Source organism: Bombyx mandarina, chromosome 11 (genome assembly GCF_030267445.1).
Source record: "Bombyx mandarina strain Sakado chromosome 11, ASM3026744v2".
Classification (NCBI taxonomy): domain Eukaryota; kingdom Metazoa; phylum Arthropoda; class Insecta; order Lepidoptera; family Bombycidae; genus Bombyx; species Bombyx mandarina.
Genome location: NC_143218.1, coordinates 12,505,859 through 12,520,624, shown reverse-complemented (window position 1 = coordinate 12,520,624; position 14,766 = coordinate 12,505,859). Strand labels below are relative to the sequence as shown.

The following is a 14,766-nucleotide window of genomic DNA, read 5'->3' as shown; positions in this document are numbered from 1 at the left end:
AAGAGGAGTGACAACAAAACGGATACAGTTTTCGTCCTGGCGAGACAGCCGTCACCGGTTTTCGTTGCCTAGAAACCGCAATAACAGCTAAGTACCGTCTGGAATAATAAATGTATTAGCAACGAAATCTTACGAAAGTACATTTTGGACATTCGGCTTGTTCTTGCTAAATACGCGTAGGCGAGATAGCCAGGAACTAATGTTAGATAGGTTAAATGTAGTACAATAACGTTATGAAGCAAATGTTATTTACAATTACATCATTGCCATTTGAATTATATCGTTTTAAATCTTTTAATTTTATGGTACGGTGCAAGAAGTACTGCGATCAGTAAAACTATACTACATACAAATATTTTTAAAGACCAGTTTATATTTTATTGGTATTTTAAAGCAATTAACTTAAGTAACGTATTTGATCTAATATTCTTACGACTGCAAAAAATACAATGCTTAAGTGAGTTAGTAATCATGTAAGTAATTTGAATAATTTAAATAAATTCGAGACATTAAAACCAAGCATAGTTAGAGATAGATATTGTGAATTTTAATTTACTTTTTGCTGTAACTGATGTGATTGAATTTTAAGTACCACTTTTAATATTTAAAAAGTGACTTTTTGTGAATTTACCGACTATCGCGAATATATATTTTTTCTCCCAATTTGAATCATAATGATTATGTGGATAACCGTACTATAGTCACTAAGAAATTTGGTCGACTACAACCGGTTACAATTATATCTATTTCAATGCTACTAGTGTGTTCTAGAAAATTAAATAAGGTTAATACTTTATGACTAAACTGTATTCTTTCATTGAAAATATTTTTTTTCAAATTGAATTGTAATAATTCGAAGTTTGTGAGAGAATACTTTTTCCTTCGTACGGTCCACCGTTCACGTGCTAGTAAGTAGTCATCATCGCTCATGAATACCAGCAATGCAGGGGGACAACTCGAAACACTGGAAAGCGGTTTTTTTATGTTTGAGGGATTACTGGTGGCCCGGAGGCCTCTTCAGTTTCACCAGGGTAGGTGGGCGAGGAACAGCTCAGCCAGGAGGGGGGGGGATTTGCTAACAGCTGCACGAGTGCCTCCAAAAGAGACCTAGCAACTCAAGGGCAGCTGCTTCGCGAATGGATCTACTAGCGGATCGGAATCGCGACGAAAACGGACTCTAAAACTAAACAATACGTGCCAAAGAAGATTTTCGGAAAGAAACTGCGGATGAACGCAGTAATTCCAGATAGTATGGATGAATTCTGCTCGCGGGCTCAAAGCCAATCTAGTTGACCTTAAGACAAGATACCATGGTACCGCTCATCTCTTGACATTAATTTATGTTCTATTGTATTCGATTGTGACGAATAACACCTCGTATATGGGTCGATGAAAAAGGCGTCGACAAAGGACCTTGAAATCGTCGTGGCCTAAAGGATAAGGCGTCGAATCCCACAGGCGGGTACTAATGTTTTCTAATGAAATACGTACGCAACAAATGTTCACGATTGACTTCCACGGTGAAGGAACAACATCGTGTAATAAAAATCAAACCCGCAAAATTATAATTTGCGTAATTACTGGTGGTAGAACTTCTTGTGAGTCCACGCGGGTAGGTATCACCACCCTGCCTATTTTTGACGTGTAGCATTAATGCGTTTCGGTTTGAAGGGTGGGGCGTTGTAACTATACTGAGACCTTAGAACTTATCTGAAGGTGGGTGGTGTGATATATATATACGAGTCTAATTTTGTATTTTTTAAATTAATCGTTGCTAGTTTATGATTTCAAAATGTCAATTTTGGTTTTTGCAAACTATAAAAATTGCTACTATATACAACATTATGCGTCACGATAAAAACGGCGTTAAGGAACCATTTTTTATTGAAACCTCCGTTTAATTTACGAAAGTGTTGTAGCTATATTCGTTATTCTTACATATCGTGCATTTGAATAAATTTGCATAAATCGTGCAAAAAGTTGTTCCCGGATCAAATTTGTTTGTTGCTAATATCATCGACTGAATTATTACTCGCCAGCTGTTTCATCTATATATTAATACGTGAAGCAAAAACTTTGTATCCCTTTTCACGAAAATGTCGAGGACGGAGGAGTATGAAATTTTCCACACATATAGAGAATATAGAGAAGAAGTGCACAATGCTAATGTTTTTTTTTAAATAATGCATAAAAGATACATTAAATCAATAAATAAAACATTACACACACTACATACCATGTATTTGACGCGCACACGCATGCATACTATTTATTGTCAAACTTTTGTTCTTGACGTCTGTTGTCAAATTGAGAATAGATTTAAATATTGTTTGTCTTTATTAATATTTTTTTATAGTGTAGCTATGGCGAAATTTGTGATTATAGAAGTATAAAAATATAATCATAATAGTGTACAAACTCACAATTCCAATTAATTATAGTCGAATTTCGACTACTGCGGGACCTCTAGTACTCATTTATTTGTACACGAAAATCAGTCGTTTGTACATATTAAGGTTGACGTGAAGCTTGTCTGGGCGTTTTCAATGACACTGTTGTGCCTCGCATAATGAACGGACTCGTTATCATTTCGTATAGGTACAGAGACAGTTAATTACGAGATCTAGACTACCAGATAACTAGCTAGTATAACTATTAGATAAATCATATACTCGTAGCACAAGTCCGGTCTGTAATGGTCCTATAAATAGTACTTTGATTTGTTTGATTAAAAGAAAGATTTGTGAGTTAATTTTGTATCGAATTGTGTTCGAATCTCAGGCGGGTACCAATTTTTCTAATGAAATACGTACTCGACAAATGTTCACGATTGACTTCCACGGTGAAGGAATAACATCGTGTAATAAAAATCAAACCCGCAAAATTATAATTTGCGTAATTACTGGTAGTAGAACTTTTTGTGAGTCCACGCGGGTAGGTATCACCACCCTGCCTATTTTTGACGTGTAGCATTAATGCGTTTCGGTTTGAAGGGTGGGGCGTTGTAACTATACTGAGACCTTAGAACTTATATCTCAAGGTAGGTGGCGCGTTTACGTCGTAGATGTCTATGGGCTCCAGCAACCACTTAACACCAGATGGGCTGTGAGCTCCTTCACCCATCTAAGCAATAAAAAAACCGTGAGACACTGGGTTAAAATCTTATTAATTATTTTTTTTATTGCTTAGGTGGGTGGACGAGCTCACAGCCCACCTGATGTTAAGTGGTTAGTGGAGACATCTACAACGTTAATGCGCCACGCATCTTGAGATATAAGTTCTAAGGTCTCAGTATAGTTACAACAGCTGCCCCACCCTCCAAACCGAAACGCATTACTGCTTCACAGCAGAAATAGGCGGGGCGGTGGTAAAATTATCTCTTTTCCTTCATTTCTCATTTCATTTCAGTGCCGATCAAAGAATTTGTGCTACATCAGATTGCAAGCTTGCATGGGTGGGTTCCACAATCCGTTTTGCCATGCCTAAACCTCCCATGCAACAGTCATAGGTAGGGTAGTTTTTGTACAAATGCCACGGAAACTTCCATATTTTTTTTATTGTTTAGATGGGTGGACGAGCTCACAGTCCACCTGGTGTTATGTGGTTACTGGAGCCGATATGCATCTACAACGTAAATGCGCCATCCACCTTGAGATATAAGTTCTAAGGTCTCAGTATAGTTACAACGGCTGCCCCACCCTCCAAACCGAAACGAATTACTGCTTCACGGCAGAAACAGGCAGGGTGGTGGTACCCACCCGTGCGGACTCATAAGAGGTCCTACCACCAGTACCATTTCGTATCTTAAGATAAGTGCCGGTTTTCAAGGTGTTTGTCTATGGGTTTCTGGTAACTGTATACGTCGCTTAATCTTTTTATTTTCGACGGATATTTAGTTGGAAATGCAGATGTGCTGCGCATACATATAAATAATTCGTATTTACAGACGAACTCATCTTTAAATATTTCACGTTTAAGAAAGTGCCGCTTAAATTTGTACACAAAACGCAGGCATTGTTTAGAACCACGTCAAATTAAAATGCACTCTATAACAATGAGTAAAGATGTTTTTCTTACGAGCTATGTATGTCAACTTAACATTATCCGACCTAGACCTGTCTACAATTTCATTATACTTACCGCAAATCTGTGTCACAACCTTGCACCGTTTACATTTTATTACTAAAGAACACCATTAGACTGGACCTATTCAAAGCGTTTACTGTCACCATAAAAATATGTAAAGTTGCTCTAAAAGTACATTCGAGTTTCAACAGGAGTCTCGATGTGTTACATGTGATAAGAATGCTAAATATAATTTCATAATCAAATATAATTGAAAAAATTGGGTAAAATATTTTTGACTTTCTGGATGTATGTATGTATATTCATCCTGGTACCCTTGGAGTTGGGCTGAATTCATAGCTTGAATTGAAATTTGCATTACTACATCAGCTATCCTATCTACTCTTCAAATTAGAACACAGTATTGCTTCGTGGTAGAAATGAGTACAGTGAAGGTACTCACCCGTGCTGGCTTTGAAATTTACTCACCACCAGTGCTTGTTTGGGGGTTTGGAATTACAAAAATAATTAAAGCAATAGGGATTGATAGACTGACCTATGGTACCTTTGACACCAGTGGAATTTAAATGCGAATTGGGGTTTAGGAATTAGGAAGTTAGATATAGTATAAGAATGAAATGAATGAAATAATTTTTAATATCTTAATAAAATTTTATCAATTTATCGGAATATCGAATTTATTCATTGTAACGTTAAGAGGTTCTACAAAATAAAATAAAATAAAATAAAACAAGACAAAATCGCATTAAATTATTTAATGACGGTTCAACTTTTCATGAAAATAACACAATATAAAAATGTTTATACCAAAACTCCTGATAATCTGAGCAAGTCACTATTTAATGTTATCACCAAATTTGTTTAGAAGATGTAAGGGGAAGAAACGTATCTGCCGAAGAAAGGAGACGCTGGGGCGACTAAAGGAGCAGCAGGTGCGGCCACATATGGAGCTGAAGCCAACACTGAAGCCGCAGGGGCTGCTACATAAGGAGCTGGAGCTATGACTGGTGTAGCAACGGCATGGTTAACCGCGTGGGCTGAGTAGGAACTGGCGTACGGCGCTACATACGCAGCAGGAGCTACTGCTGGGGCGACCAGTGCAGCAGGTGCACTCGCGTTGGCGGCAGCGACGGCAAGAGTTAGAATGATCTGTAAATTAAAATATCCTGTAACAACAAATCTAGGCATCCGTGATCGAAATTCTTCGTATTGTAATCAAAAATCTAACTTACAACAAATTTGGCGAGCATTGTGCTTGTTATGTGACTGCTTACAAGTGAGTTGTTGGTAGTGTCAAATGGACTGTGTCGTCCTCCGGGCATCGTCACGTTTTATACTGACTGCCGATTCGTTGGGCAACGCAACGCATACACGATTCCGAGTAATGCACAGGATGCCGTAGTTGGCACCGAAGTTTTTGACCTAGACTCGACAGACGAACGAAGCATTCTAATTTAGACTTGGTGCACACTAATTTCACAGCACATTATGTAACATAGATACAAAAAGAAAAGCGGCTGGACGTTACAACGCTATTGTAATATTAGATTCAAAATAATCCTTACGTAAAACAATATGAATCTAATTGTTATTCTAACATAATAAATAACGTTTATTTCTGTGTTGAATTTTATCTATTTTTAATGTATTTCTGATTACGATGGCTGGTTTTATATAAGAAATTACTTGAGAAATTATATTTGTCTAAACTAACCCGGGTTCTTAAGTATTGAAATATTACTGACTGAATTTGGAAAAAGAGCTTCCACCATCAAGTTGATCGTAGCTTTCAGTAAACTATTTCATTATGAGTTTTAGCTTGGTATTATGATTACGCTTATAATGAACACATTTCGGTTAGAACGATAAAGATTTTAATTCCCCAGAATCAAAATTTTCATTGTTTGTACAAAATGTTGTCGTGGTTGTTTGAAATGCACTCTGCATAATTAGTGGATGCCGAAATGATTTCGATTACTGCCACGAAAAAAATTTCCCAATCTGATCCATTTCACCTCGCGCGCCTTTGAGAATCCGAAATGCACGACCGCAATACGTCAAAGTGTATTTTGTCGAACGACATTTGAATCACAATAAACAAGGTATAAAAGGCGAAATTTTTCTTCGGGTGCCACACAATACATCCTCTTTTCGTTTAGAAAGGTCCACTGCCAAATCAAGCAAGATGTTCTCTCTCAAATCTGTAAGTTAATTAACACGAATCGTAAATTTTTGTTTGTAAAAGGTTTTATAATTGCAGCCATTATTAGTGATACAATATTTTGTGTTTTTTCAGATCGTACTCATCGCTGCTGCCTTTATAATTGGAGCAGAATCGAGTGCAGTCGCAGCTGTTCCAGCAGTAGCCGCTGCTCCTCTGGTTGCTCCAGCCCACGTGGGATACGCTCAGGCTATACCTCAGAACATTCCTCCATACGCTGCACAAGTTAACATCGCCAGCAGGGCATTGAGTCCTTTGATAGCAGCACCGGCCTTTGCTCCTGCCGTAGCCCCTGTTGCAACTCCATTTGCTGCTCCTATAGCTGCACCCTACGCTGCACCTTTTGCTGCTCCAGTAGGTGCGGCACCTCTTGCTGCTCCAGTAGCGGCATCCTATGCTGCTTCGCCATACTATGCTGGTGCTGCTCCAATCCTGCCAGCGGCTCCCTACACCCTCCCTGCTCCTGCTGCATACGCTGCCGGCTACCCATATGGTCCAGCACCTCTAGTACGTTCCCCGTATGGATTTGCACCAGCGTTTGTTCGATAGATTGAAAAAGAACACAAGGCCTTTCTACAAAGACTTAAAACAAAGACTTATTAGTTGATAAAGTTTGTATTGTTGATGAAATAAAGTTTTGTTCAAATGTATGTATTACCCTTTTAATTGCTTTTCTCATATTAGGAAATACAACTGTGTCGATGTTCAAATTCCGGTGGCAGATATAAAATTTTCTGCGGAAATGCGTTTTTAATAGCTATTTACGAACGAAATCCACGAAGAACAAATACCGATGTCGTGTATCATCGATCACTACAAAGTTCATATGATAACTTTCATAATTTACGTAGTTCCTGGTGTGAGCACAGATAGGCAAGCACCATCATGCTCCATATTTCAGCTGCGAAGCAGTCATCCTTTTCAATAATCTAAGCACCAAAACATAGAGCTAGAGATGTGAGGTCGAACTTTCTAGTAGATTTAACTCACTCATTCACTGGTTTAATTCAATGCACATAAATTACAAAATATGTTTTTCACATTGGATTATGGTTAATTTGTTACTTTTGTTGAATGAAAAATGAATATGAGTTCATCTTGTGTTCATTAACTTAACTTTAACTTAACATTAACTTGTTTAACATTAACTTGTGTGGGATATAATATCAGATCTGAAGATGTCCGTTGCTGAACGTCCGTTCCTAACAGTTTACCCAAGTGACCAACTCTTACAAATTTTTAGAGTACCACAACACAAACAAATAACACAAATTAGTGTCAACAAAATTTGACGTAAAATCGTTTCAATCAGGGCCCTATGCTATTTGCTTCTGCGTGTCCTCTCACTGTAAATGAAACTTAAAGTTATATACAGAATAACGGCCACACTCAGAGACCTAAAATATTACCAAAATTTCTCCAAAATTGGGTCTTTAGCGTTTCATCGTTAATCAACTTTTTCTTTACGCTAAATGTTTTTCTGTAAAGCTACTTCTTTTAAACTGTTGTACCTTAAAGGTGTATCTTTGTTATTCTACTCATATTGAAGTTTACACGCGTATCGCATTAACAAGAATTTAGAATTTAGAGACATAGCAGAAAATCAGTTTTGCCAACTAAGTAACAATTACTATTATAAATTACAGTAATCCACAGTTCGTCAAGTATTGTTCATTCACGAACGGTTATGATCATTTGCAAGTTGAGGTGAGTGTTAGGAACATCTGCTTTATATTATATCCTCTGTGTTAGAAATATAGTATAAAATTTTGGGCTTTCAATTTGGTTTTGCAGTTATTAATTTGGTGGATTCATTTCGTAAGCATGTATTGTGATTTAAATAATACATAGCCTCTAAATTATTGTATTTTATTTACAAAATGTATAAAATAATCTTAACACTAACACACATTTAACAACTACTATAACAATGATTGACTAATTTTTTATAATACTAAATCATTTCCACGCTTGTTTTATAACAGGCGCTAAATGGGCATACTGGTGGAATCCATATGGAAGTGCCTTTGCTACTGCTATGGGAGCAGGAGCTGGTGCAAAGAGAGGGGCGGGTACAGCAGGAGCTGGCAATGCCACAGGTCTCACAATAGGCGCAAATGGCACTGCGGGTAGTGCTGGTAATGTTCTAGTAAAAACAGGAGCGGGTAAGGCAGCTACTGCGGGTGCGAATTTAGGTAATAAGGAGTTATAAAATGGAGCTGGAGCATAAGCTGGAGCCAAAGCTGGTGCAGGAGCAGGGAAAATTGGCGCTGGAATTCCTGCAGGTAAGGTTGGTGCGGGGAATACAGGAGCAGGTAACAGACGGGCCGGTAATGGGGCTGGTAATACAGGAGCCGGCAATGGCGCTGGAAATAGCGGAGCTGGCAATGGTGCTGGAACAAATGGCGCCGGAGCTACAGCAGGTGCTACTGCATGAATAGAACGCGCTCCAGGAAAATTGTAGAATGGTGCATATCGTACAATAGGGTACGATCTGACTGCCGGCACTATGTGTCCTATGCCGCTTGCTTTACAACCCTCTATGATGAGGATGGTGGAAACGATCTGAAAATTAATTTACGTCAAATAATTATGTGTTATCCTTAAGCGACGAGAAATTAGTAACAAAAATTTGCAATACCGTTAAATTCAGGAAACTTACTAGTCTTAGTACAGTCATTGTCATTTATTTTTTGCGACTCGATTAGTCGGTTATCAAAGTCGAAGTGTAAGGATCAGTGTGTCACACAGGTTATATAGTTCATACTGTTGCAAGCATTACGTCTATGTAAGTCGTACTTAGTTTCACTTTCCTTCGGCAGGACATGCGCATGCTAAATTAGCTGTCAACACGGACGCTGCCGATTGCCGAATTTGTCATACGACTACCCGTTCATAGAAGTATTATACAATATAAGTATCAATTAAAAAATTCAAAAGTGTTTGCAGTGGTGGTCCAGCCTTCCTAGAATTCAAATAAATTTAGTTTTTTTCTTTAAATATTATTTAAAAAGTTTTTCTACATTATGACTAAATTTAAATTTGTTTAAACACCTATTTCTTAGTAAAATAAACATGATATTTACTATTTATATCTAAGTTGCCTGGAATTGTAGCTAAGCACTTGAAAAACCAAAACTATCACGAGTCTGGTCCTAAAACTGTTACAATAAAAATTGATATAGTTATTTTTGTAGGGACCAAAAATAGTGGTCCTTATTGAGCCTTTACTATACATTAATTAAAACAAGTAAAATCCACAGCTAAAGAACATATTATATAATCTTAGTTACCTAACAGAGGGATCATTTCCTAATTCGAAATCAAACGCCAAGGCCGCGAAAATTATCCACATGACGCTTTCTACATAATCCAATAGCCATACAAGTTAAAACTAATCAAGTTTCGTTTCAAGGCGCTTTCAATCAAAGCCATTTTTATGTCTACGGCCAAGTCGCGAAATTCGCATATCCTTGAAGTAAAATAAACTACAAGTAACTTGTTCAGGGCCTTTGGTAATACATGATTTTCATCAAAATATTATGGTTACGCACGTCCATATGCGTTGTTATTAAATGTTGTCATAACCAGGTAACCAAAGTTTCAACATCGATTTGCAATTGTTTTGATTACCTATTTCACTTTCATTGCCAATTTTTCTGTATTTAAATTTAACATATATCAGAAATATATCTGATCTATTACATTTTCAAAGAAAGCAGACTTAAGGAGGTAAATAATCGTAATTTTTACGCAGACATTACATTTGGTGTATTCTTTGGTCGTATAAATTTTTTGCTATTATTTATAGCAATCTAGGTTTCTTGAAAGAGTGTAAAGGATAAATGGATTTATTTTTATTATAGAATCATTACATCAGACATCTACGTATTCGAAAACATGATCCAGGGTAAATATCAAATTAGTTATTTTACTTTGATCGTATTATGTAAATGACCTAAATACATGACTCAAATCAGTTCATGCATGAAGGATGTCCTCATTCTATTATTACTATAATATAACCGTATTTGAATCGACTCGTAATTACTTGGGGACGTCACGATTAAATTACGTATGCAGTAAACGTTTGGATCGCGAACAAATTACTTCAACAGCGAAGGCAGCAGCACATGGGCGGAGTGCTATCAGTCGAAAAATGTTGTCTAATATCTTCCAATATTTTACTAAATATCTTTTATTATTGCTCTTAATGATTTTCACATTTTTTTACATTGAAATGATATGATTGAATTGATATTTTTTTTATATTTTTTTATTGCTTAGATGGGTGGACGAGCTCACAGCCAACCTAGTGTTAAGTGGTTACTGGAGCCCATAAACATCTACAACATAAATGTGCCACTCACCTTGAGATATCAGCCCTAAGGTCTCAGTATAGTTACGTCAGCTGCCTCTTCCTTCAAACCGAAACGCATTATTGCTTCACGGCAGAAATAGGTAGAGGGGTGGTACCTACCCGCGCGGACGCACAAGACGTCCTACCACCAGTAATAACGCAAATAAAAATTTGCGGGTTTTATTTTTATTACACGATGCTGTTCCTTCACCGTGGAAGTCAATCATGAACATTTGTGAGTACGTATTTCATTAGAAAAATTGGTACCCGCCTGAGATTCGAACACCGGTGCATCGCTCAACACGAATGCACCGGACGTCTTATCAATATAATGAGACTATCTGTGTCAGTAAAAGACTGACGGTCCACATAGTTTTCGTGCTGAATGGCCAAGATAGTAGAGAAGAAAACAATTAAAGAATCCTGTTCGAAAACAAAGTGTTTATCAATTAAGTGTATATAGTAGCCAGACTCATCGCCCATTTTAAAATATGACTTAGGACTTTTACCTCATAAGAGATGCACTAGTTGTTATTTAAGCGATAATAAAAAAAATGGATTAAAGCGAAGTCGCTGTTTGATTGTAAGTTTATGGTTCCTTTTTGATGATAAGACATCTTCTAAGCGCTTTGATGAATTGGAGTTCCTAGAACATGAAATAAAATTGGCAGTGGCGCATTTTGAAGAAATACCTGCTGCAATCGATAACTGGGCACAAAGTTTAAACGATTTTATGAAGGCAATAGTCGATCATTTTGAATTAGCTTAATATTTTAAAATGCTTATATCAAAGTACTGCTACGCCGGTAAGAGTAACGCCATCTGTCGCCAAATAGCCGAACGAATATCGAAGCATCTAGAACGCTCGAGAGGTAAAACGTCGTCTATTGTCAGATAGCGGAAACACAAAATAATCGACTTTTGTGGAATATTCTCGATAATTCTAGGGATGTCGTATCGACTGTAAAAGCGTTGCAGTGATGGCACCAATCAGTTAGTAATCGGAATCACTCGAAGCGAAACAGCGAACGGATCACCTGAAGCGAAGCGGAAGAAGTGAATTGAGAATTTTAAAGTGTTTGTTGAGTGTTTTAAGTGTTGTAAGTGATGTAGTGTGTAAGTTAGTAGTAAGGCAGTCAGAAATATAGCGTTGGGCAATTAAGACGTGCATTTTATTATATCCCGCGAACCCCGCACACCGCATGGCGACCCTGCCAGGATTCGAACCTGGAATCTTCTGATTTGACTGATCTGAATTTTAACGAGTCAATTTTAGTTCTCACAAGAGCACAAAAGAAAAAGTTAGAAGAACAGGAAAAGGAAGTTAGTAGTACAGGTAGTGTCAGTGAAAAAACTAGGGCTCCAAATATTTCATCTCAAATTCCAAGGCCTGATCAACCAAGGATAGGAGAAATATTTAGAATTCCTAGCGATTTCGTTGAAATGAGATTTATTGAAGGAAAAGAATTAGACAAACTTAGAATGAATAAAAAAATAACGAAAGAAAAAGAATGTTTTGCGTACGTACCAAGTAATTATATAATATACATAAACCTTAATTATAAGCAGCAGATCTCGTGAGACGAATTTGCTGATATGTTAAGTGATTTTTGTAATGAAATAAATGTAAAAGAAATATGTTTAATAAAAACAGAAAGTGACGCGATATTTATAAAGAAATTATTGAATGAAATACAAAGTAGAGAAATGTGGTCCGGACCACGAATAAACATATTAAAGAATGTTAGAAGAATTGTCGACAAAGATGAAAAGACTATCATATTAAATGATTTTCATTTGCTGCCAACGAGTGGACACGCGGGTGTCCGTCGTATGGTTAATAATATAAAACGAAAATATTACTGGCCAGGTCTAGAGAATAGCGTTAAAGAGTATGTTAGAAAGTGTAGTACATGTCAGAAAATGAAATACTCTAAAAACATTAAGGAACCAATGATTATCACAACAACAGCCAATACCGCATTCGAAAAAATTTATCTCGATATTGTCGGACCCATGGACACTGACGTCGAAGGATACAATTACATTCTCACAATTCAATGCGAACTTACGAAATACATCGAAGCGTTCCCGCTACAACGTAAAGACACGGTAAGTGTGGCTAAGGTTTTTGTAAATAATTTTATACTTCGTTATGGAATGCCTAAGGTCATAACTACTGATCGAGGAGCGGAGTTTACTTCAAAAACGATGGAAGAGGTATGTAAATTGTTACACATAACTAAGTTACACTCGACCGCTTATCATCACCAATCTATAGGTAGTTTGGAAAATATGCATAAACACCTTGCCGCCTTCTTGAGAATACAGTGCGATGGACAGCCAGAAACATGGAGTCACTGGCTCCAGTATTGGTGTTTTGCCTATAATACGTCTGTACACACATCTACAAAATATACACCTTTCGAATTAGTGTTCGGAAAACAATGTAACATCCCTAGTAATTTAAGAGATACAGTGGATCCACTATATAATCCAGATAATTATATGGTAGAATTAAGATATAGATTACAGGTGTCGCAAAGAGATGCCAAACAACAATTGTTAGATAATAAGTTAAATAGGAAATATAATTACGATAAAAATGTTAACAGTGTTAGTTATAATAAAGATGACTTAGTCTTAATTAAGAATGAAACAGGAAATAAATTAACAGAATTATACAAAGGACCATATTCAGTGATAGAAGATTTAGGAACTAATGTAAAGATTTATATCAATGGAAAATGTGACATTATCCATAAAAATCGAACGAAACCTTATATATAATATAAAATTAAACTACAGTGTGTGATTTATAGATATATATAAAAATAACCCCGGTGGTGTAGTGTGTAAGTTAGTAGTAAGGCAGTCAGAAATATAGCGTTGGGCAATTAAGACGTGCATTTTATTATATCCCGCGAACCCCGCACACCGCAGTGATAAATACAGTTTTAAGTTGTACTTTGATGGAACATTTATTTATCCCGAACCCCAGCGCGTAACAGTACAAACTGATGCATACTGAAATTATAAATGTTTTGTGTAGTAGAAGAAAAACAATGTTTTCTTACAAAAAAAGACTACATTAGAGAATATTGAGGAATTAACATTGTTTCATCGTTTAACTTTGTCGTTGCGCATTTTAGGTCGTAGGGCTAGTAGTACAGTGTCTTGTGAGCTCTCATGGTTAAGTGTCACTATCCTGCCTATTTCTGCCGCCAAACCCTAATACGTTCAGGTTTGACGGCTGGGACAACCGTTTTAGTACCGAACTAAGACAGAACTTTTGTCGCAAGGTGGGCGCCGACATTTCCGTTATTGATGTCTATGTGCTCCAGTAATAACTTCACGTCTGGTAGCCTGTGAGCTGGTTTACCCGACCAAGCATTAAATAAATCAAAACTTCAAGTTACTAAAAACATTTTCATTTTCAATGTTTTTTGAAATTTTGAAACGATTCGTTGTAACAAATAATGATGCTACCTTGTTATAGTTCGAAATGGTGTCACCTTTTCAAACGATATTGTATATATTTATGAGTTTTTAAGCCATACTATCCGAGTAAGATACTATTTTCGGCATGTTTATTTCACGATTTCGCTATAAAAAAGTTTGTTTTCGGATAAAAAACCTCACAGATGTGATTCTATTGTACGACAGAGCGTGTTCAAAACGCTTAGACTGGTTTCAATATCATTTTTAGTACAAGTTTCAAGTATGATTGATAGAAATTTGTTCAGCCATTTTCAGTACCCATAATAAGGGGATTGGTGTTATTTTGGACCCAATTTCAAAAGAGATATGCGGATTATATTTTAGCTGTTCAGGAATAATATTATTGTTTTTACTGGTGGTAGGACCTCTTGTGAGTCCGCGCGGGTAGGTACTACCGCCCTGCCTATTTCTGCCGTGATTACTGGTGGTAGCTTCTTGTGAGTCCGCGCGGGTAGGTACCACCGCCCTGCCTATTTCTGCCGTGAAGCAGTAATGCGTTTCGGTTTGAAGGGTGGGGCAGCCGTTGTAACTATACTGAGATCTTAGAACTTATATCTCAAGGTGGGTGGCGCATTTACGTCGTAGATGTCCATGGGCT

General features: G+C 37.0%; 3 protein-coding genes across 3 annotated transcripts; 1 reads left to right on the top strand and 2 right to left on the bottom strand.

Moving 5' to 3' along the window:
• Positions 1 to 4,826: 4,826 nt before the first annotated feature.
• CPH18 (cuticular protein hypothetical 18) lies at positions 4,827 to 5,470 on the bottom strand. The gene is made up of 2 exons (XM_028183197.2): positions 5,319 to 5,470; positions 4,827 to 5,235 (listed from the first exon to the last, which is right to left on the bottom strand). Exons 1-2 carry the CDS (start codon positions 5,406 to 5,408, stop codon positions 4,948 to 4,950), a joined length of 378 nt encoding a protein of 125 aa, XP_028038998.2. The 5' UTR covers positions 5,409 to 5,470; the 3' UTR covers positions 4,827 to 4,947.
• A 725-nt stretch (positions 5,471 to 6,195) lies between these two features.
• CPH19 (cuticular protein hypothetical 19) lies at positions 6,196 to 6,957 on the top strand. Its single transcript, XM_028183191.2, has 2 exons — positions 6,196 to 6,289; positions 6,383 to 6,957. Exons 1-2 carry the CDS (start codon positions 6,272 to 6,274, stop codon positions 6,854 to 6,856), a joined length of 492 nt encoding a protein of 163 aa, XP_028038992.2. The 5' UTR covers positions 6,196 to 6,271; the 3' UTR covers positions 6,857 to 6,957.
• A 1,211-nt stretch (positions 6,958 to 8,168) lies between these two features.
• CPH20 (cuticular protein hypothetical 20) lies at positions 8,169 to 9,037 on the bottom strand. Its single transcript, XM_028183189.2, has 2 exons — positions 8,970 to 9,037; positions 8,169 to 8,872 (listed from the first exon to the last, which is right to left on the bottom strand). Exons 1-2 carry the CDS (start codon positions 8,991 to 8,993, stop codon positions 8,267 to 8,269), a joined length of 630 nt encoding a protein of 209 aa, XP_028038990.2. The 5' UTR covers positions 8,994 to 9,037; the 3' UTR covers positions 8,169 to 8,266.
• Positions 9,038 to 14,766: the final 5,729 nt, after the last annotated feature.